Consider the following 21,833-nt stretch of genomic DNA (forward strand, 5'->3'; position numbering starts at 1 on the left):
TAAGAAACACAAAGTCAACACCCTCTTGAGCATGCAAAACTTCTTGCGGCATTCTGGTCAGGACAATTTAAGATGTCGTGTGGCCTTCTGGTCCCTTTTAAGAGTAAAGGGAAATATTGGTGCCACTTGTGAATATATGATGAGCTGGAGCCACAAGGAAGGATTTCATCGATGGCTTGAGCACTGCAGTAATGATTACTGAAAGAAATTACCACCTTTGAAGTAAAAAAAAACACCTGTGTATTTAATAGATAATCTGAAGGTTCTTTCTTAATAAATATCAACAACAACAACAACTGTGTGCTTATATACTGCTCTTCTGGACAGGTTACTGCCACACTCAGAGCGGTTAGTAAAATCACTGTTATTATTATAATTCCCACAATACAGCTGGAGAGCTGAGGCTAAGAGGAGTGGCTTACCCAGAGTTCATGATAGTAGTGGAAGAGTGCTGGCTCAGAGGCCAGCCACTTAACCACTATGCTACAGCAGCTTTCTTCTTCTAAACAGTAGAGAAGTCCAGTATGAATTTCAAAAGTTTGGGTAATGGCAAAGAAGAAATGTTTGTGTAATACTCTTACTAAAATCTGGCCAACTGTGACAAAACAGTGTCCCCATTTTGGACTCAAATGCAAGATGCAAGCACTCATTTAGGGAAAGGATCATAACTTGCAATTTGCAAATTGCAAATTATCATGCCTAGCATCTAGGGATAAAAGTAGTGTTGTGAAGTTTACATTTTTACATTGAATGGCTTCAAGAATGTGTAATATGTTGCTATTATCATTTATAAGATGCTTTAAACTAGCACATCTTTTACTGTCCAGCTGCGTAAATAACACTAAGAGCTTGACCTGGTTCTCTTTTTAAATTCCTTTAATCAGCTTACATCCCATCTTTATAGCTTAAACCTCAGAATCATAAAGAAATATTATTATTACCCAAATAGAAGGTTTTATGTCACAACCAGATCATGTCACTTTCTTTCATACTGTCTGTTACTGTACTTTGGTATTATTGATCAGCTGTGACGATTAAATGGAATTAGATTCATAAATAGTGCCTTTAAATGCTGTCTGGAGCAATAAAGATTAAAGAGATCAAGATCTTGTGGAGTCTGTCTTTTGGCATACTTTAAGAAGGGTGACAAGCTTGGCTACTGTGGAGAGATATCTTGGCCTTGGGCCAAGCACATCTAGCATATGTGGTCATGGCACTGATCCGTACAACTCTTGCTCTGGTGTATCATTCTTTTCATATTCCCAACCCTTCGACTTGGCGCTGTTGTCTTACTGGTTCCAGTCTAGGAATTTAATTGAATTTGTCTAATGTGTACTTGGCAGGGCTTTGAAAGGAGTTGAATCTCAATGACTCTGTTTTAGTGTATACTTTTTTTTAAAAAAAGACTATGTTGTTTACAGGTCCAGTGTTGAAGGGTGAGGGTGCGAGGGCAGATGGCACACAGACACAGAGATGATGTGTCAGAAATAAAAAAGCCACAGCCTTATTAGTTTATAGCTTATGGAGCCTCGGTGCAGCACAGGGTGCAGATCCAAACACTGGCCAACCCACCTGCTGGCCAGTGACCATCCTCACCCTTCAGCCCACCTGACAAAGGGGGAAAGCACAGGAATGACAGGCCATGGGATTCCACATGGGTGCAGACCTCTGCGTGGATCCCCCTGCTACCTGAGGGTGGGAATGCCCCAACAGCCCCTCATTGGGCATGTCCTTGCAATGCATCACCCCCAAGATCCTTTAAGAGGATTCCCAAGTATGGGGAAATGGGGCTTCCAGGCCGTGCCCACCCCAAAGAATCTGTCCAGTGCCAAAACCTCCCCTCCCAAAGTTATGACAGAGGTAGCATAGCCCAGAGCATAACCACATTACCACTAAGACATTGCAGATCTTGAAAAGCAACCATTAAGAGCCATTACAGATGCCCAGCAATCCAGCTTAGGAGCAGAGTTTTAGGAACCAGGCCAGCTCTGCAATTTATTCCCAGCAGGCAGACCAGAGGGAACACTTTGCCTTCAAGATCCGTCAGCTGGGATCTGCGCTACAAGTCAGCCAGCCTGCTGCTGATTGGCTGGCTGGTGATTTTGAATCTGTGGTTGCATGTGTACGGGGGAATTGATGGGCCCCCATGATGGTGGTAGCTGCTGTATGCTGCACCCCCTCATCCTGTGGACTGCAAAAGAGGCCCTGGGTAAGTCTGGCGCTGGGCGCATGTTGCTATTTTCTTATGAAGGATAAGTATTTGGAATACTTAAATCCATGGTGTGATCAACATTGCTGTTGTTGGTTTGCTATTTTGAAAGTAGGCTGATCTTTAGTTTTCTGCCTGTATTGATATGTATTTTTGTATGTGGTAGATGACTTTCTAGATCCTTAGGATTTACCCAGTGGTGTATGCCACAGACCTTTGTCTTCCCCTTCCTGCCATATTGCTGGAAATCAATGCAAAATTGCTAGAATTAAAAGCGCGTCACTGGCTGCTCTTGAATGAGCTCAGAAGTTAAAGCTGTAGAGAAAAACATGATGGCTGATTTATTAACTGAAATAAGAAACCATAAATGAACATATTACACTTGTTTTGACTGAATTACTTCTGGTTGGCTTCTTCTGGTTAGTTTCAGAGCACCGTTTCCTTGCTTGAATCTGGCTCTCCATTAAGATAATATGGAGAAGTCCTATGCTAGGACTTCCCCCCTTCTCCAGGTTTCCTTGTTGATTACATTTTTAATTTACATGATTTCATTAACAAAATTGTTTAACTTTCCACTTCAAGACCTAGTCTGCCAGGTGTTGAGGAGAAGGAGGGGCAGATTTGTGAAAAGGTTAAGAAGCACCTCCTCCTTTTTAATTTTTGTGTGCATTTTTTGTGTGTTGTATCAATATAAGTCAAGCATGCAGAAGAGCCCAAGAGAAGTTTGCCATTGCTCATCCTTGTTTGCCCCTTAGAGTCAAATCTAAATAATTTGATGCAGATTTTTACTCTTCTGTAGAAGTTAAATTTTCTTTGAATTAATGACTTGTGACAGTTTATTATTTTTAGTACTTTTACAGGGCAAATCCTGTGGTGAATTAGTCCAGTGAGAGCCCATGAAAATCAGTGTATTTAGACTGGAGTCACTCTCCATCAATTGCCCTGTTAATCTTTTGTTGGTGAATCTGCCTTGACTTTGCAAAAAAAAAAAAGAGAGAGAGAGAGAAATGTTTCTTGAGGTGGAGATCAGTCTGAAAACTACAGATCATTAGACTTTCTCCTAGTCAGAACAGTAAGTTTGTTTCCTCTTTAAAGTTTGCTTGTAATTTTTGTTATAAGTTTGTGTGCCTTTTTATGTCAGTAAAGGAAATTCAGAGTAACTAATGCCAAGATCTGAATAATTTTCAACGTTTTCAGCATTAATTTTTTTCTCAGTTGCTATTTTCTTATGAAGGATAAGTATTTGGAATACTTAAATCCATTGTGTGATCAACATTGCTGTTGTTGGTTTGTTATAGATAAATATATAAATGTAGAAAAATCTAAAATAGGGTTTTTTTAGAGGCTGTCGGCCATAGGAAAAAGAATGGAGAATAGCAAATATCAACACTGAACAAGTGACTAGGTTTAGATAACTAGGACTGCTATTCTTTTAAGATTTATCTTGCAAAGCCCCGTTTTAATTTGTTTCTCAAAAGTAATTTAAAAAGCACAGGAGTCGAAAAAGCACCTTATTTCAGCCATCTATAAGGTATTATCTGACTTAAATAAAACATGTATACCAACCACGCTGGTAAAAAATCTGTGACTCACAACTGACAGAAGTCGACTAGATATCTCTATGGAGACTACCACCATTTAACTCTCCTATTGTAGCTGAAAGTTTGTAAACATTCAAAATCATCTCGTACTGGTACATGACACCTCAAAAATTAACCCATGCCAGTCCGGCTTGCTGGAAGCAATGTGGAGAAATAGGAGAATACCTTCACTGCTGCCTATACTGTCCCAAAGTCGCAACATTCTAGGAAAGGGTCCTAAATGAAATCAAAACCCTCACAGGCATGCATATTCATTTTTCGCCAGAGAGCTTGATCCGAAACACATGGATATTAACAGCAGGTACACAGATCAAGACACAAACTAAGTCGCTCCTGTTAATAGTTGCCACTCGCTGGAAAAATGTAAATGCTCCAGATCTTTCTCAATAGCATAAGAAATTATGGGATGTTTGTTTGTTTGTTTGTTTGTTTGTTTCAGATTTCTATTCCGCCTTCCCCGTGAGCGGGCTCAGGGTGGATAACAACATATTAAAATACAATTTTAAAAAATCATGTACATTAAAAACAACACATTTAAAACAGGATGGTGGACAGCCTTCACAGGGAGGGTTAAGATTTATACACCCCTTTTTCAGGCTGGCGGAGGCCCAGCCTCAGCCATATGCCTGGCAGAACAACTCTGTCTTGCAGGCCCAGCGGAAAGACAATAAATCCCGCCGGGCCCTGATTTCAGCAGACAGAGCATTCCACCAGGTGGGAGCCAGGACCAAAAAGGCCTTGGCTCTAGTTGAGGCTAGGCGGGCCTCCTTGGGGCCAGGGACCAACAGCTGTATGCAGAGAGACGGTCCTGTAGATACGATGGTCCCAGTCTGCACAGGTCCTTATAGGTCAATACCAGAACTTTGAATCTGATCCAGTACTCCACTGGCAACCAATGCAGCTCATGTAAGAACGGTGTTATATGCGCCTTATTTGGCACTCTTGTAATAGCACGTGCCGCTGCATTTTGTACCTGCTGTAATCTCTGGTTCAGCCTCAAGGGCAGCCCTGCGTAGAGCGAGTTACAGTAATCTAGCCTAGAGATGACCATTGCTTGGATCACAGTTAACAGTGTGGTTTCCATCACAGACAACCTCTCACACAGAGACCCCCAGGTAACATCAAGAGACTTTATACCTAGCTGGTACCCAGTCTTAGAATACCTAATGAAACAACAAGAAATCCCCAGAAAATTTAAAGATCTAGATCTGTGGTTAACTGAAAGTATACCATTTCTCTATATCACCTCAAAACATGACTCTTATCGAAATCCCCACTACTAGAGATACGCATCCACTTTCACATGCTCATGTACAACAGCACATAATAGGATAGATATCCAATAGAGTAAGATCTAATCATTGCTATAAGATTGAACGAGAGTTGTAAATATATGTTATCTTTGATTGTATGAATGTACAATGATTTAAAAAACGTATGCTGAATGTAACATTTACTTATAGATACTTATCCTTGTAAAAAGTTATTCGTATCATTGAGATTTTGAAAACAATAAACAGAATTTGAAAAAAAAGACATCACTATATTTAAATGCTTTTCACACAGTAGGAGGAAGGTACTACTTGGCAGCCATTAGGACTTTGGTGGTGGGGATTAATCAAAGGAATCTTTATGGTTCTGGAGTTTGGGTGGAAGGTATTTCAGAGACCATTGAGTCTTTTCTCTTAAATTTTTTGAGAAAAAATAACTAGAATGCCTCAATGTGTATGTGGTATAACTATCTGGCAAGAATGTGCAATTTCCTCATTAGAATCAGCAGCTTGGTTGGATACTTTTAGACTCAGGATTAAGATTCTTTTATTATTATTAATGTAATTTATAGTCTGTGCTTCTCAGATTATGAGATTCTTTTCTAAGTAACTGAAGGAAGCTGGTTGATCAAAGATTAGAAGTGCTAGGCTTTACTTCAGATCTCTTACCATCAATGGAGAATGACAAAATAACATTAGTTCAGGTTAAAAAATGGTTACTAGAACTCTGCAAGCTTGAAGGGTGTGCTCTCTTTTACTATGGACTGGGAACTCTGGTGGCCTTCCCTGCATATCTAAAATCTTTCACTTCTAAGGAGGAACTTTGCAACTGTTTTCTTGTAATCTCAGCAGAGAGATGAACTACCAGCTCTTCCCTTTCCCTCCCCTGCAAAGTTCCTCTCCCCCAGTGATTCCACGTGGCACTGTATTTGAAAACTGGCTTTGAAAACTACTGTGTCCAGGTTGGTAGTTCATCTCTCCATTTAGATTGCAAGAAAACAATCGCAATATTCCTGTCCCCCAGCGATCCCACATGGATCTTTCTTTGAAAACTACAGTTCTCAGGTAAAATTGCATCCCCAACATGTTAAAAAATCACGTGTCTGGCCTCGCTTGTAGCTTAGCACTCAGTGACGAGACAGATGGACAATTCCATTGTTAGAGGAGATCAAGTCTATGAGTATTGACTAAAGGTTATCTTTTCTATTATGTGATATTGACACAAATATTACTCTTGGCTGCTTTTCTCCTAGTAATTCAGCATAAATTAAAATTTAAAAAATTCTATAATTAAGGTGGTCTTTTTATTTAATCAGTGTGGTTAGGCTTAGGGCTATGGCCAATAAAGCTGTACCATTAAAGGAAGGAAAGGAAAAGAGAACAGTGATGCACAGGCAGGGTAGCAGGTGGAGAGACTTGGACAGAACAGATGGGCAGCAAAGATTATATGAGACACAGATTTAGAATGATTAACGTTTGTTGTTCAGAAAATGATATTCCTAAGATGTGGAGCTCATCATTAAAATGTTCTGCACTTCCCACCATCCAAGACTATTTTTACTTCCAGGGGGACCTCCATGACCCCAGTGGATTGCCAAAATGGGTCAGAAGCTGCTCTTCAGTTTAAATGTCTTCAGAGGATTTAAATCCCTTATATAAGTAGTATGAGACCTGCTTTATGCAGAAAATTCCAAGTTGAGTTGCCACATTGCTTTGTATAGTGCATTTTTAATGCAGACCTATGAGCACTTTGTTCTAAAAAATATCCAATTTATACATCAAACCATCCTGCTTGCATAATAAATTATGTAAACACAAATTAATGTGTTCACTGCATTCAGTTTCAGCTGTGACTCAGAGTATAATGATTAATGATTTAAGAGTAAGATCCACTGACATTAAGGGGAACATGGAATTAACTAAGTCATTGTGTTCATGATAAATCGTTATTCTGATTGTGGTTTGTCATGTGGTGAATGTGAGCTCATGGGTATTACTATGCATGTTTCAAAAAATGATGCAAACCTGATCTCTTTCCAAATGTTTTATGCAAAATATGGTTCATAGTAGAATTCACTTTGATCATATAATCTGTGATTACACATTGCTGTGATGTGTAATATTAGTTTCTTCTTCCAAACCATTTAGGGATCCCAGGTGCCCGCCAACGGCAGGCAATCTCCTGGTGGTTTATAGGGTTCCCAGATCCAGGTTGGGAGATCTGGGGGATGGAGCCTGGAGAGGATGGGGTTTGGGGAGGGGAGGGACATCAGTGGAGTATAATTCCATAGGGTTCACCCTTCAGAGCCTGTGCGATGACGTCACCTCTGGAAGTGACGTTGTCATGCTAGTTACAGGAGTGCTCCTGCACTCCGTGTGGGGCCAATTTGGCCTGTTTGGGGCACAAATCAGCCCCAAACAAAGCACAGGAATGCTACCACAGCCAGCGCGATGATGTCACTTCCGGAAGTGACACCATCACACTGGTCACAGGAGTGCTCCTGCGCTCCATGTGGGGCCTATTTGGCCCATTTGGGGCTCAAATTAGCACTAAATGAAGCGCAGGAATGCTCCCATGGCTGGCGCAACGTCACTTCCGAGGGTGATGTCACTGTGCCCTTTGGGAATGTATGCGTGCACTCTCCTGGGTGCCTGCCAGTTGCAGGCAACCTCTGGGAGCTCCTCCTGCTGACCGCTGGCAGGTCAAATGGTCAAGTTGGCAAACCTCCAGGAGTTTGCCCGCCACTGGTGGCACCTGGGAACCCTAGCAGGCACCCCAGGAACATGTACGGCATGTGCGCTCTGAGTGGACACAACGATGTCATTTCTGGAAATGACATCATTGTGAATGAATGTCAAATATCAGTGGCATTTCCAGTTTGCAGCCTGCAAAGTCCTTGAAAGAGTTTAGGGACCATTGATAATACCTGGAAGCTTCCCCTTTATTATTTTGGCTAAAATGTGAGCAACCAAAATGGGGGCAAGGAAACACTGACCAGAGAATGAGAGGGAGGGACTTCCTGTCAGGAGGAATCTGGATGAATACTGGCATTACTAGGGCCTAGGGTTGCCAGGACCCTGGAGTCCCCCAGCGGGGGATTGGGAGCCTGGCAGTTACCCTCTGAGTCTTCTGTGTATCTCCTCATGCGCGTACGCTCCTGGTGTGCATGATGATGTCACTTCCGGGAAGAGACATCCTCATGCGGGGGTCAAAGGTGGCCCGACGTGCACTCCTGCACTCGCCAAAGGGCTGAATCGCCCCCCCCCCCGTGGGAGCGATTCGGCCTGAAACGGGCCCGTTGCAGGGCATGGGGGCATGCTGCAGCGGGGTGCAAGGGCACGCTGCACTGCCAGGGGCACTCTGGGCGTACGCCCCCCCCACTGGCCAGGTAAGTGGGGTCAGGGGGGAGCAGGGGATCCCCCGCACCGGGCAGGGGATTGGCAAGCCTACTACGGCCCAAATGTTTCTATGGAGCTGCTAATCAGAATTCAGTTCTGCTTCATTCCTTTGTGGTAAATAAAGGACCAACTACACATGACACAGGAGATGTATAAGCAGAGTCTTCCACTGTTCCACAGAGCAGTAGCGGGAGAAAGAAAAGACTTTGGCCTAGTCACATCGCTTCCAGGAAGTGACAGTGGGTAGCTCTAGGAATCACCAAAACTCTATGGTTAAACCAGAGAGTTTTAACATAGATTTATGCGATTTCTAGAGCTACCTGTTTCCACTTCCACTTTGTACCCTGGAAGTGACATGCAGGCGACTAGGCAAGAGCTTTAATTTTATTTGCTTTTCTTCTAATGCACCACCACCCTGGCCTGGCAACCCTATAAATGCAGGAGATCTTCATCATTGTTCTGCTATATTATGTATTGTTTGGCCTTTTCAGTGACTGCCACCCAGATACTCTCTATGCCTTTATGAGAATGATGTAAGCCAATTTGGATCCCGATTGGGTAGAAAGGTTGAGTATAAATGAATCAAATTAATAAATAATCTAATTTGGGGTAATGGAATTTTCCTTTTAACTTCTTCTAAAACTTTTATTAAAGGGTTCTCTTATGAAATAAAATAAATTAATTTGAAATTTGAAAACAGACATATATCAGACATATATAACAAACATATATCATGGCTTTCAATTCCCCAGGTATTTAAAGTAGAGACATTTCTGTGCACCCAAAGTAAGTTGATAAAGAATCAGGTTTTTGAGGTGTATATAACTGTACTATGTTATTTAGATATAAGGTCACCAGAACGAGGCTGACAACCAGTAGGATGGGGGAGATGTAAGGGCATCACTAGTAACATGCTGACATCACTCCCCATGTACCCAGAAGTGATGTCAGCGCTTTGCTGGGGTTGCTCCAGCATTTGGGCAGAACTCTTATGGTTTAGTTTTGCCCAAACGCTAGCATGACCCCAGTGACACACACAGGGAGTGATGTCAGCATGTTGGTACACTGCCTGTTGCCCCAGAGTCCCCCGTTTATTTTTCTTCTGCTGCCCAGCTGAGTGCAGGTGAGAAGCTCCCACTGGCAGTGAGAGATCCTCCACCACTTGCAACCTGGTAAGCCTGCTTAGACATGATCTCCTTTTTCTGTCACAAGAATAGGTTTGTCATGCTCCATTTTGGCATTGATCTCTAAAAGAACCAAGTGGGTTCTATACAAACAACTGTGTTCAAACCCACAGTCACACAACTCTCAGAATAAAAAGCCAGAAAATATGACTGTTTAAACATGTACTTTAAAAAGAATCCCAAAATTTAATCTTACCTGCATAACCACAGATTGATTTTCAGGATATAAATCTTTCCAGCACTGAAAATTGCATCTCTGTTCTTGTCCTAAATCACAGGTGCTGCTCTTATGTAGGCCGAAGGGGTAATGGTCCTCAGGCAATATCTATTGGTAAGAACTGTGATAAATTTGGAATTGTTGTTCATGAGCTGGGACATGTGATAGGATTTTGGCATGAACATACAAGACCAGACAGAGATGATCATGTAACCATCATCAGAGAAAACATCCAGCCAGGTGAGACTTTTTAGTACGATGCCATATATTTTAACATGCTGTTCCCTGTTTTATTTAAGATGCTGCTCCCTGTTTTATTTACTTACGGCTATCCTTGTTCTTATGCATCACTTTTATTGGATTGTTTTAGAACAGCAACACAGAGAAAGTGCATGAGAAATATGCAATACAAGCCATTTTATCTTAATAAAGTGGCCAGACAGTAAAAACATTTGATGTCTCATACAGTTTCTCAAGCCGCTAGCTGCCACTCTTGTTTTGAGAAGTGGTCGCCTTTATGGCTATTTCCACACCGGGCAGGCAAGCATACTCCTGCTGTGGTTCATGCTAACAGAAGCAGAAGCAAGCAAAGTGGGAGAAAGCAGGGAGAGTGTCCACAATCTCTGTCCCCACCCTGCTTGCTGATGAAGTTGCTCCCCTTCCACTTTCCTTCTGATGTGATGACAATTGTGCCTGACCCCCACCCAGTCCTGAGGCCAAGCATGCTCTATGCTCCTTCTATATTCGTTGCTCTGTATACACTTAAGTGTAAAGGGTTTCTATGATACGGAGTTTCCACGAACAATCTTCTAATGTGATTACCAGGTAATACCATGAAGGGCATTTTTTTCACTATTTCTTTCCCAAATAAAGCCTGTTTCTGATAAAACGGAGGACAGCTCTTTTGCGTTCGAGAGTACTTGTTTTTCTTTGACGTGTTTTGGCTGCAATTCTAACAGTACTTTCAGGGGAGCAAGCACCATTGCATGAACAGGCTTTTTGTACGCTACTGTTGGATTGAATTTGCCTTACTTTCCACTCTGGCCTCCCAGGCTGCTTTCTTCTTTCTATCTGAGACTGTGATGCAGGAGAAGTCTGTGCCAATTAAAGCCCACACTGGTGGTGGGGAGATTGCTTGAAAACCCAGTCTCTGCACTGTCCCCCCTCTGTCCCCCTACCTCCACGTGGATTCATCTGCTTATAACCAGGAAGAAGCAGCAAAGAGGAGGAGAGATGGCTTCTGCTTGCCGTTGGGGTGAAGGACAGGCATGTGTGGTTTTTATAACCGTCTGTAGGATTTCTAAAAATTAACTCATTGTATGAGATTGCATTCTTTACAATACTGGCCTTCTCATCCAAGACAGCATGTTGCACAGTAAGATAAGGTTTCATAGGAATATTACAAAAACAGTTGGAGTCATGTGGAAAGGCGGCATATTTAAGAATGTTTACATCAGACAGGAAGATTTTAAAAAGCTGATGGTATTTGCACAGAAATTCCTGCCTTGATTGGTATTGAATTCTCTTACCGTGAATAAGGAATGGCTGATCTGATCTTGCCTAGGTATGAATTGGTGGTGCCCAAGAGTCTGTACATTATATTACCATTTAATGTTTCTGGCTGAAGGGCCTGGCACCATCTCTCTTGAAAACATTGCATAACCAGCAGAATTCTTTTCAAGGTACAGCAATTGTTGAAAAAGGAGAAACCTCCATCTTTTGGTGATAGCCTCTTTTCACAAACTGGTGCTAGCTTTTCTATGAATGTGGTGTGCATCCAGTTAGCTTTTGATATGATTATGAAACCTGTCCTCTGTTCTGCTGTAAAGAGGCAGTAGAACGTAGGATTCAGTGATACGGTTCCAGCACCATTGCCATGTGGCCTCTTGTCCTTTGTCCTCAGCATGGGTGTTGGCCACAGGATCCAAAGCTGAACCCTTACATACAGTTTTATGACAGAAAATGTCATGTTGGCTCACCATCCCTGCCACTGCTTGGGGTTGCAAGAGAAGCTCCTATGTGGCATGTGGATGTCACACAAAAGATTTTCCCAGGCTCTCATGAGATCTTGCTTGTGAATTGCAGGTCAAGAATACAACTTTTTGAAGATGGAGCCTGGAGAAGTGAATTCTTTGGGGGAACCATATGATTTTGATAGTATTATGCATTATGCCAGGAACACCTTCTCAAGGTTGGAGTCTCAGGTTATACCTTTTGACTTTTAATTCCATTCTTCTGTGTGACTATTATGTATATGATGTTGATGATGCAGGCAGTTGGTAAAAGAGATTTATGATGTGGTCCTCAGTGAAGAGTAGAGATATGAGGGCCTGGGAAGAAAAAACCAGAAATTAAAATTTTGGGAAACATAGAAAAGATACTCTTTTTAGAATGAGTAAAATACTTCTTAAAGCAAAAGTTTTCACACTAAAAATGTATAGCATGAAAAAGTTTGAGGACTTTTAAAAAAATCCAATAGAAACATTGGGAAATTTTGAGGAACATTGTGGAAAAATATTGTCAAAGGCTTTCACGGCTGGAGAACGATGGTTCTTGGAAAATCCACAACAACCATTGTGGAAAAACATTTTATATGTAGACATATAGAATATTTTCAGGATTTTAAAATTTTAAATATAATAATTTTGGCCACAATTAATAAGCTATAATAAGATTAATGACAATAGAGTATTTAAGAGTTTAGTGTTTTAATAAATTTAATATACAAATATGCTAGAAGTCCTAGTTATTGCAACTATATAAGAATTTATGACCAAATAGTATACTTCCCTTTGTTCACTACAAAATTTGCTTTCTATCTTCAATTTTTATTTTTTTCTTACCTCTCAAATGGCAAAAATTAAGATCCATGTGCTAAGGTAGCATAGGTGGAGCAGTTTGCAATTGATTCTCAAGTACTGGGTATATTTGCAATTTTTGTTGTAGAAAATTAAGATATTTATACTTTTAACTTCCATAAATATGCCAAACAGTACAATTTTATATGCTAACTTATAAATGATACATTTTATGTTGTTCAATAAATAAAAGTAATTAGTTTGATAGGAAAATAAGTTTTGAATATGATCCATTTTTTCCAACATTTCTATACCCACCCACCCACCTACCCCATAGAAAATTCTGGAAATTTTGCATCTCTAGTGAAAAGTTAATAATTTTCAAATACACTTATATATATATGATTATTTCAGAAATAGTTTCTCTTATTGATGATTGCCATCCTAAACAGAGCAAGATTCAAGTCCAGTTGCACCTTAGAGACCTACTAGATTTCCATGGTATGAGCTTCTGAGGGCCAAGCTACACATGACGAATGACACTTGAACGGCAAGTGGATTGAGTGGAGGGCAAGTGAACAGGGAGAAATACACTTGCTGTTCAAGTGTCATTCGTCATGTGTAGCTTGGCCCTGAGAGTCAAAGCTCCCTTTGTTAAATACAAGGAATGGAAATAGAATTATGCTCTTCTAATTCTAAGTCCATTGAAGTCAGTGGCCTTAGTAGGGTTGCCAGACTCCCTTGCCTGAAAAGAGGATGGGTAGGGGGTCCCAGTGGGGTGCAGGGGTGCCAATTCTCCTCTCTCAGTGGACAGAAGCAGGCTGGGATATGTTGCACGCAGGCTCTGCAGGCCTGATGACATCAGTTCCTGTTTAAACCAGAAGCCACAGTGTCCCAGAATAGAGCATTTTTGCTATGTTTTGGGCTGATTCTTAGAGAATTGACTCCACTGAGATGCCATCGCTTCTAGTTTAAACCAGAAGTGATGTCATCAGGCCTGTGGAGCCGTCATTCAGCATTTTCTGGCCTGTCTCTGCTCATGTTTCTCCCCTTCCCCACTGGCCAAGTGAGAGGCACTGGAGGGGCAGAGGCTGGGATTGGGGATCCCCCACCATGGTGGAGGTCCTGTCAGCCCTGTTCCTTAGAAGGGTATAACTCTGCTTAGGATTCTGCTGCTAGCAGATTACACCATTTCCCATTTTTGTCCATGAAGACAGCTATTCCGTTGCGATTGGTTCCCTTGCTCGTAAAAGACAATGGGGGACTTCCTGTTAATTCATCAAAGCTGTTAGATCCTCGCCATTGTCATCAGATGGGACAAGTCCTATTTTGGCTATGGCAGGAGCAAAGTAGAATAATGAGTACTAAGAACGTTAGAAGCAGAGATGCCAGAAATCTTGCTCAATAAAGGTTATTCCAGGATACTGTATAGAAATAAAACATTCTGCCAAGAATAGGAACAATGTGGGATGCTTTCAGTCATTGTAGAGTAGAATCTCTCTTACTCATGGGGATGGCATATCTTTTCATTTTTGAGTGACACTAATTTGATCATTTTTAGATTACAGTAATAGAGAAAAAACCTCCAGAGAATACTCGATGTGTATAGTGATAAAAAGTAAAGCAGTCTGAATTTGTTCTTATATACAGGTCTTTTGTGTACAAACAGAATGTTTAAAATGATTTTTCCCTGTAGAGGCATACTCTGATCTTTAGCCCTCCTATGGATGTTATCTCAAATTTTAGTTTAAACTTTCCAATAACCAGTTCAGCAAGATTCAGAACACTATATCTGATGGTTGATGAAAAAAAATTAGGGGCTTCTCCTAGATACCCAGGGCCCTGTTGTAGGATTTGCTACGTGAGAAAATAAATGTTTAGGACGAGGTATAAGAGTGTGGAACAACATCTGATCAAAACACAGTCAATAAACATAAACCTATCTCACATACAACAAAGTAAATGATTGGGCCCCAGAAATGTATTCAAGATCATTAAAAGCAGGAGAAGCCCCTTAAAGCAGTTACAATGCACGCATTAATGACTGTGAGAACTGATTTTTAAAAAACATGTAGGGCAACATGAATGGATTTAAAATCATCATAAATTAAAATTGTTTTAAATATAAGACACACAGCAGTTTCAAAATAATGAAGTGCAGAGTTTATAACAATTTAGAAAGTAAGAGGGGCTTGAGCAGAAAAGTTTCCACAAATTCTTGTGTGGTTGTTAATCATGAACTAGGAAAAACAAACACTTCATTGCTATGTTAATTAAGTTCCAAAAGAATACTGTTAAGTTATTTTATATTTTTAAAGGTCTTACATTCTAGTAATATGTAATTTTTTAAAAAAAATTACAAGGCCAAATGTTTCAAACAAATTACAGTTGCTGCTGGTTGTTTATCTAGTTGTCAAATTTTCTGTTGCTCTAGCGTCTGTTTGTTTGGGATTGTAATTTGGCCAAGTAGATTGTGTTGTCTTGTCTCTAAAACAAAAATTATATTTTGTAAATTTAAAGGCTAGTTTTATAGTAAAACTGATTTGGTTTCCTTGGTCTCTTAATATTTTAGGGGCATGTTTCTCGATACCATACTTCCTTCCCGTGATGATAATGGTATACGTCCTGCCATAGGTCAGCGCACCCGATTAAGTAAAGGTGATATTGCACAAGCAAGAAAGCTGTACAGATGTCCAGGTACCCACCAAGTAGTGTGCTTTTATGTATTAACTGATCATTTTGAATAAGTGCTTAACAGATTATAAACATAAACCATAAGAAATCTTGAACGCTAAGCACTAATCATAAATGGCCTGAATCTACTTTTACTGAAATTGGTGGCGTTTTTATGGCATTTCTACTGCAGCAATTCACTACCATTAAGGACACAATAGTAAGGTTGCTAGGTCTCTCTCCTGCTGGCAACCTCCCAACTCTACCATTGTTGAGTAGGGGTGTGCACCAAAAAATGCACTGGGAAATCTGGATCTGAGTTTTAGAGATCTAAAAAAATCCAGGATTCTTGAAATCCGGGAAAGATTCTTTGATCTGTTTAAGGCAGATAGAATTCTTATTGCCTCTATGACCATGAAGAAGGTGCCACCAGCCACTTTCCGTTATTCCCTATTGGGAAAACTCTCTGGGGGCTATCCATGGGGCTGAGGGTGGCAAACCACCAAATTTGCAGGGAACCTACTCCTGAGTGTCTTCTAAAGACCCCCCAAGTTTCAGGAGGATTGGTCCCAGGGTCCAATTCTATGGGGCCCTAAAGAAGGTACCCCAAACCACTCTCCATTGTTTCCTATGGGGGAAACATTTCCAAGCAGGCTCTCAGCCTGAAACACACAGGGGCAAGACTGCCAGTGGCCAAAGGCCAACAGAACTAAACTGAAGTCCCCTCCCAAACCTAAGTGCCCTCTGGACAAGCTGCCTAGCCACTCTCCATTGTTTCCTATGGAGGAAACTTTTCCAAGCAGGCTATCAGGCAGAAACATATAGGGACAAGGCTGCTACTGGCCAAAGACGCACTTCCAAATACAAGAGGAAACCCATCAGAACCACAATGAAGCAAGGGAATGGATGGAATCTCCCAGAACCAAAGTGGACCAACATTTAACTAGAGAATCATGTCAAAATAGAGAATTCCAGCTAAACCAAACTGAGGTAAGAGGAACCAAAGTGAATCAAGGGGACCAACATCAAACCAGAGAATCATTTCAAAGCAGAGGATTCCACCTAAACCAAACTGAAGCAAAGGACAATGTGGCAACTTAGCCCAACTGAACCAGCGTCACTCACAGAACCCAGGAAGACAAGGAGAGTTCCTGCACGGATTGTCCACTCCCTCCCCCTCCCTCCTGCCACTCTCATCCCCCTCTTTCATCCTCTTCCCTTCTTGGAAAAAAGGGGGAAGAAGACCAGGAAGGAGCCAGCCAGAGGCTGAAGTCACATTTCAGGGGTTTACCTGGATTTATCCGGGGGGTCTGGATTTGGGTTCCTAGATCAGATCCAGTCTCTGATTTGATTTGGGAAAGCCAGATTTAACTGGATCAGCAAAAATCCATCTTTTCCCCAAATCCCAGATCCAAATTGCCCACCCCTAGCACTGAGACTGGCAAGGGGCGGGGGGAATGGAGGGGGGAAAAATCACTGTCAACACAATGGCATTATGTCGCTTCTGGAGAAAACCAAGAAGTGACATAACATCATCAAGCTGATGGCCCCTCCTTATGATGTCCCCATCCCCCGAACCTCCCACCAAGTGTCAGCCCCTGACTGGCAACCCTAAATGAAGGAGTGGGAAATTTTTCTGTTGCTTCTTGTTTACAATGTTGTTGTTTAGACTCAGAACTATGTTTAAATAGATGGTGAATGTTCTAGTATTGGAATCTAGCTGTCCTGCAGAACAGTTACCTGTTCGTTAATTTTTTTAAAAATTAACGAATAGAGTGCAGGAATTGCAAGACTGGAGTCCAGTAGCACCATAAAGACCAATAAGATTTTCAAGGTATAAGCTTTGGAGAGTCAATGCTTCCTTCATCAGATATCTGATGAAAAGATCTCTGTCTTTTGAAACCTTATACCCTTAAAATCTTGTTGCTCTTTAAGATGCTACTGGACTTCAGTCTTGCTGTTGTACTGCAGACCAACACGGCTGCCCGCCTGAAAGAGTCGGAATTGTTTATAAAGAAAGTGTAATGTTTGATTAAGATCTCAGCAAATTTTGAACCTTGGCCCTTTCTCCATTGACCACTGTTCTTCTCTTGAATACCATCTACTTCCTGGTCCCACAAAGTTTCAGCAGCACCTTCTCTCATCCTGGTCTCCAGAGTGTATGATGCATTACCATTCACATTTGTCTACGCCTTATGTCACCTCCCTTTCCTGCCTGAAGCCTTTGTCTGTCCTATGTCTGGAATGATGTTACTGGGTCTTGCCTCAAGCTCACTAGCTCTTAAATGGGGCATGATTTATGGAAGGAGAGCAGGAGGAGGCCACCTCCATGTTTCGGTTATTTATTGCTCTCCAAGAGCACTTACGATGCTGTCCCACTCACTGTTTCTATTCTTTGGCTGAATATTATTATAAACAATTAAATGGGCCGATGCACAAGATATGCATGCTGAAGGCACAAATCATGCTGAAAGAACCTTCAGTTTTTGTTTCATTTAGCCAAGCAATACAGGAAATATAACTACTGTTAAACTTTAAAAAGGGGTGTACATGATCATAGTGAAAACAGAGATGTATATTATGGAGGCAGTAATTAGTTTTTTCTGGCATGAGAAGTGGTAAAATTAGTTCTAAGGAATGGTGAATAACTCACTGTGACCGCCACTGTATTTTATATTTGCATTTGCTTTTAACAATGAAACCCACTATTAACGTACTATATAACATGCAGTTCAAGTTTGCTAACAGCAAGCCATTTTAAGACCTACTTACAAATAACATGTATGTTGTAACAGTTGGCAGAGCAATTATGGCCAGAAATCCTCTGAATTCATTTTTTTTGGAACTTCAGCTAATTACCCTGGGAGTCACTGAACTGTTGCAATGTAGTATGCTTTTAAATTAGGAGTGCCAAAATATCGCTTAGTCAAAAGCAGGATTTAAAATTTGCACAAGGTAGTGTCTAATTTATATGACAAATGGGGAAGATGGATTATATTCTACTTTTATCTGCAGCCAATATGTCAGAAATGTCACTAGGTAGCCACAAACCATGCTGAAACTAAATCGCAGGCCTTATTGACCTGCAGTGAAGTTACATCATTCAACCAATTCTCCTTTTTACATAGAAGTGAGAATCATAAATTATTTGGTTAATGGATTGTACTAGTAATAGTTTCTTTATTTCTGCTGCTTGCTAGTGTTGGTATTCTGTATTATGAGTTGGATTGTTTTACTTTATAGACCAGTTCCATAAATTGATGGGCCTTGTGTTAGAGAGAGTAATCTAGGCAAATAAAACAGATCCGTGACATAAAGTTTGATAGGGATAAGAAAGCAAAAGAAGAGAAGGGGAGGGAGGAAAGAGGCAAAGATGACAAGTAATATATGTGGTGAAATGCAGCTATGTGTACTTACACCATCCAACTGGAACTGAAGATGAAGGGATTACACCTAATTCTCTTCTTCTATAAACTGAGAATAGTGGCAGCACTATAGATTCTGGAGTTCTGAGTCTGGGCATGGAAAATATGGGACAGTTTGCAACATCTGCTTGATGTAAACACTTGTTATCCCATCCATAAAGTTGTTGAAGAAAATTTAGAAAATCTTTGGCTTCAATAGTGCCCTCTTAAAATTTTTAGTTTTCTTAAAGGCTTAATTATGAAAGTATTATTCCATAATGTGTAGGATGAGGGAAGTTATTTAAATTCCTACCAATTAGGTCTATGCAAGAACCCGGCACAGTATAATTGGAAAACATTGACTTTATCCTAATCACCTATTCATACCTCAGTGATACATGCCAGATTGGTGCCATAATAATTGTTCTCCATTGCTTTGACCTAGAAACTCATGCAACACAAGGTGCAATGATGAACTGAAATAACAACTAGGCTTTCTCAGACTGGAAGAAAAACTGAAAGATGGACAGTACTCACTTGTTCGATCTCCACTATTTCCCCTTGCCAAACTCTGCCAATAGAAGTGCTTTTTTCTCCCTCCCACAGCCAATTACAGTCTCATGCTGTATGTAAATGCAGCAAAACAAACCCATGCCTGATCATCAAATGCAACAACATATATATCTAGTGCTTAAGGAACCAGATAAACTGTAAAGAGCGCCATAGCATGGCTTACTGTAATTAATGAGAGTCAGTTTGGTGTAGTGGTTAAGAGCAGCAGGACTCTAATCTGGAGAACCCGGTTTGATTTCCCACTCCTCTGCTTGAAGCCAGCTGGGTGACTTTGGTTCAGTCACAGCTCTTCCAGAGCTCTCTCAGCCCCACCCACCTGTGATTGTTGTTGTGAGGATAATAACACCACTCTGAGTGGATGTTAAGTCATCCTGAAAGGCAGTATATAAATTGAATGTTGTTATTATTAATAATATATTTATGGTTGTTATTAATGATTCCACAACTAAGGCTTGTTAACAGTGAAAAGGGTGCAGCAAATAGATGTTACCAGATGTTACCTATTTGTTCAATAGTTTCATTATGGCAGTTTTGATTGCTGAAGATTCAAGTAGTGAGCTGTATTTTGGCCAGAAGGAACTACTGGGGCAAATACACCAAAGATGGGGCTACAAGTTGCAATTCATCCCTCCACTTGCACATTGTTTCTTTGGAATGTGGCTAGTATTGAAAATGAGTGATTCCGCACACGTTGGATAATGCACTTCCAATCCTCTTTATAGATCATTTGGAATGGATTTTTCCATGTGCGGAACAAAAAATCCACCTCAAACAATTGATAAAGTGCATTGAAAGTGCATTATCCAATGGGTGCAGAATCAGCCAATGTAGAATTTTATTAGATCTTTATGTAGACTTTAAAATCTCAGTTCCCATTCCACGTATTGTACTTTGTGCTTTTTGCATTTGCAGCAGTATGCCTGTTTCATGAAAAGTTTTTAGGCAAATTGTCAGTACATCTTTATTTCCACAGCAATTAGCACTGAGGAAGTCCAGGATAGTAGCACTGTCTGCAGTTTAGGGGAATTACTAATGATTGCAGAGATAAAAATAAACAGCTGGTAATTAGATGGTATTTACGTGGAAGATGGATGGTAACAAATGCATTATTTAATATTTCACTCATCTTCAATTATATGTCATGTGATATGTGTTTGGAGTGGGAAAAGAAACAAACACATATTTTGGGCCAAGCCAGGGTTCATTATATAAAGATACACAGGGCAATCCTAAACAGAATTATATGCTTCTGAATCCATTGAGGTCAATGGGCTTAAAAGGGTGTCATTCTACTTAAGATGGCACTGTATTTATTTACCTGATATAGGCTAGAAATATATTTTTTTAAAAAATTTAGAGACTGTTTGGACATTATAGTAGGGATGTGCCCCTGGACCGCCCCCCCCCCAAGCATTTCCCGCATTTTGGAAAGGGCATAAATACTGGTATTCGATGATAATCAGGTCCCCCATGACTGTTTTGGGATTCAGGTTTGGGCTTTCCTGGAATTTCAGAATTATTTGGGTCCCATAATTCCCTATGGGGGCTTTGCAGGGGGGCTGGAGTGGCTGTTTTTCAACCAAATGACACTAAGTGTCCACTAACCCATCCACCTCCATGTTTCAAGAGAATTGGACCAACAGGTACAATTCTTCAGACCCCTGAACAAGGTGCCCCCATCCATCCTATTTGTAAAGGAAAAATGGCCCCACTCCACAAAGGAGGGAGGAAAAGAGAAGGAGTGAGTCAGAACCACAGTGCTGCCAGGCCTTGTGCCTGGCTTGCATTAGCTGGGAGCCGCCTTCCCCAAGTCACTGCCTGGGAAATTCAGATAATCCAAGAAAAACAAGACACCTGCTGCTACTGATGGTTAGGGTTGCCAGGTCTCTATACCCTACCAGTGAGGGGTGGGGAGCTGACACCTTGTGCCTTCCACCTGCATGTCTTCATACATGTATGAAGTGTGCATACGCTCCTGGCACTTGTGCGATGACATTGCTTCCGGAAGTGACATTGTCATGCTGGCTGCAGGAGTGCTCCTGTGCTCCACATGGGGCCAATTCTTTGAGATTTGGGTTATTTGGGGCCAAAATCAGCCCCAGAAGGAGAGTGGGAGCACTCCCATAGCCAGCGCAATAATGCCACTTCTGGAAGTGACATTGTTGCATCTACTGGAACTGCATGTGCTGGGCGTGTTCCCGGGGTGCCTGCTGGTGTGGGCGATCTCGGGGTGGGGGGAGGCTTGCCATCTCCTGTCGATCACCAGCGATCAGCAGACAATGGGACAAACCCTAGGCAGATTGCCTGCCACACATGAGCAACTGGGAACTCTACTAATGGTAAGCACACAAACACAAAAAACTACATGGATTTTGGGAGGGGGGGGGTTATAATGCGTAACAATCCCAGATTTGTGCAACTGTTTTGGAAAATCATGTAATGACCACCTGACACGGCAATTTTCATGTATATTTTCAGCTTTGGAATTCTGGAACACACACCAT

General features: G+C 41.2%; 1 protein-coding gene across 1 annotated transcript in view; it reads left to right on the top strand.

The window, feature by feature from the left end:
- TLL1 (tolloid like 1) overlaps nucleotides 1-21,833 on the top strand; it is a 157,251-nt gene that overhangs the window by 90,642 nt on the left and 44,776 nt on the right. The window contains exons 6-8 of the mRNA XM_054990558.1: nucleotides 9,943-10,121; nucleotides 11,967-12,072; nucleotides 15,252-15,376. Coding sequence (XP_054846533.1) covers nucleotides 9,943-10,121; nucleotides 11,967-12,072; nucleotides 15,252-15,376 — 410 coding nt within the window. The remainder of the gene's footprint in view (nucleotides 1-9,942; nucleotides 10,122-11,966; nucleotides 12,073-15,251; nucleotides 15,377-21,833) is intronic.

Source organism: Eublepharis macularius, chromosome 10 (assembly GCF_028583425.1).
Source record: "Eublepharis macularius isolate TG4126 chromosome 10, MPM_Emac_v1.0, whole genome shotgun sequence".
NCBI lineage: Eukaryota > Metazoa > Chordata > Lepidosauria > Squamata > Eublepharidae > Eublepharis > Eublepharis macularius.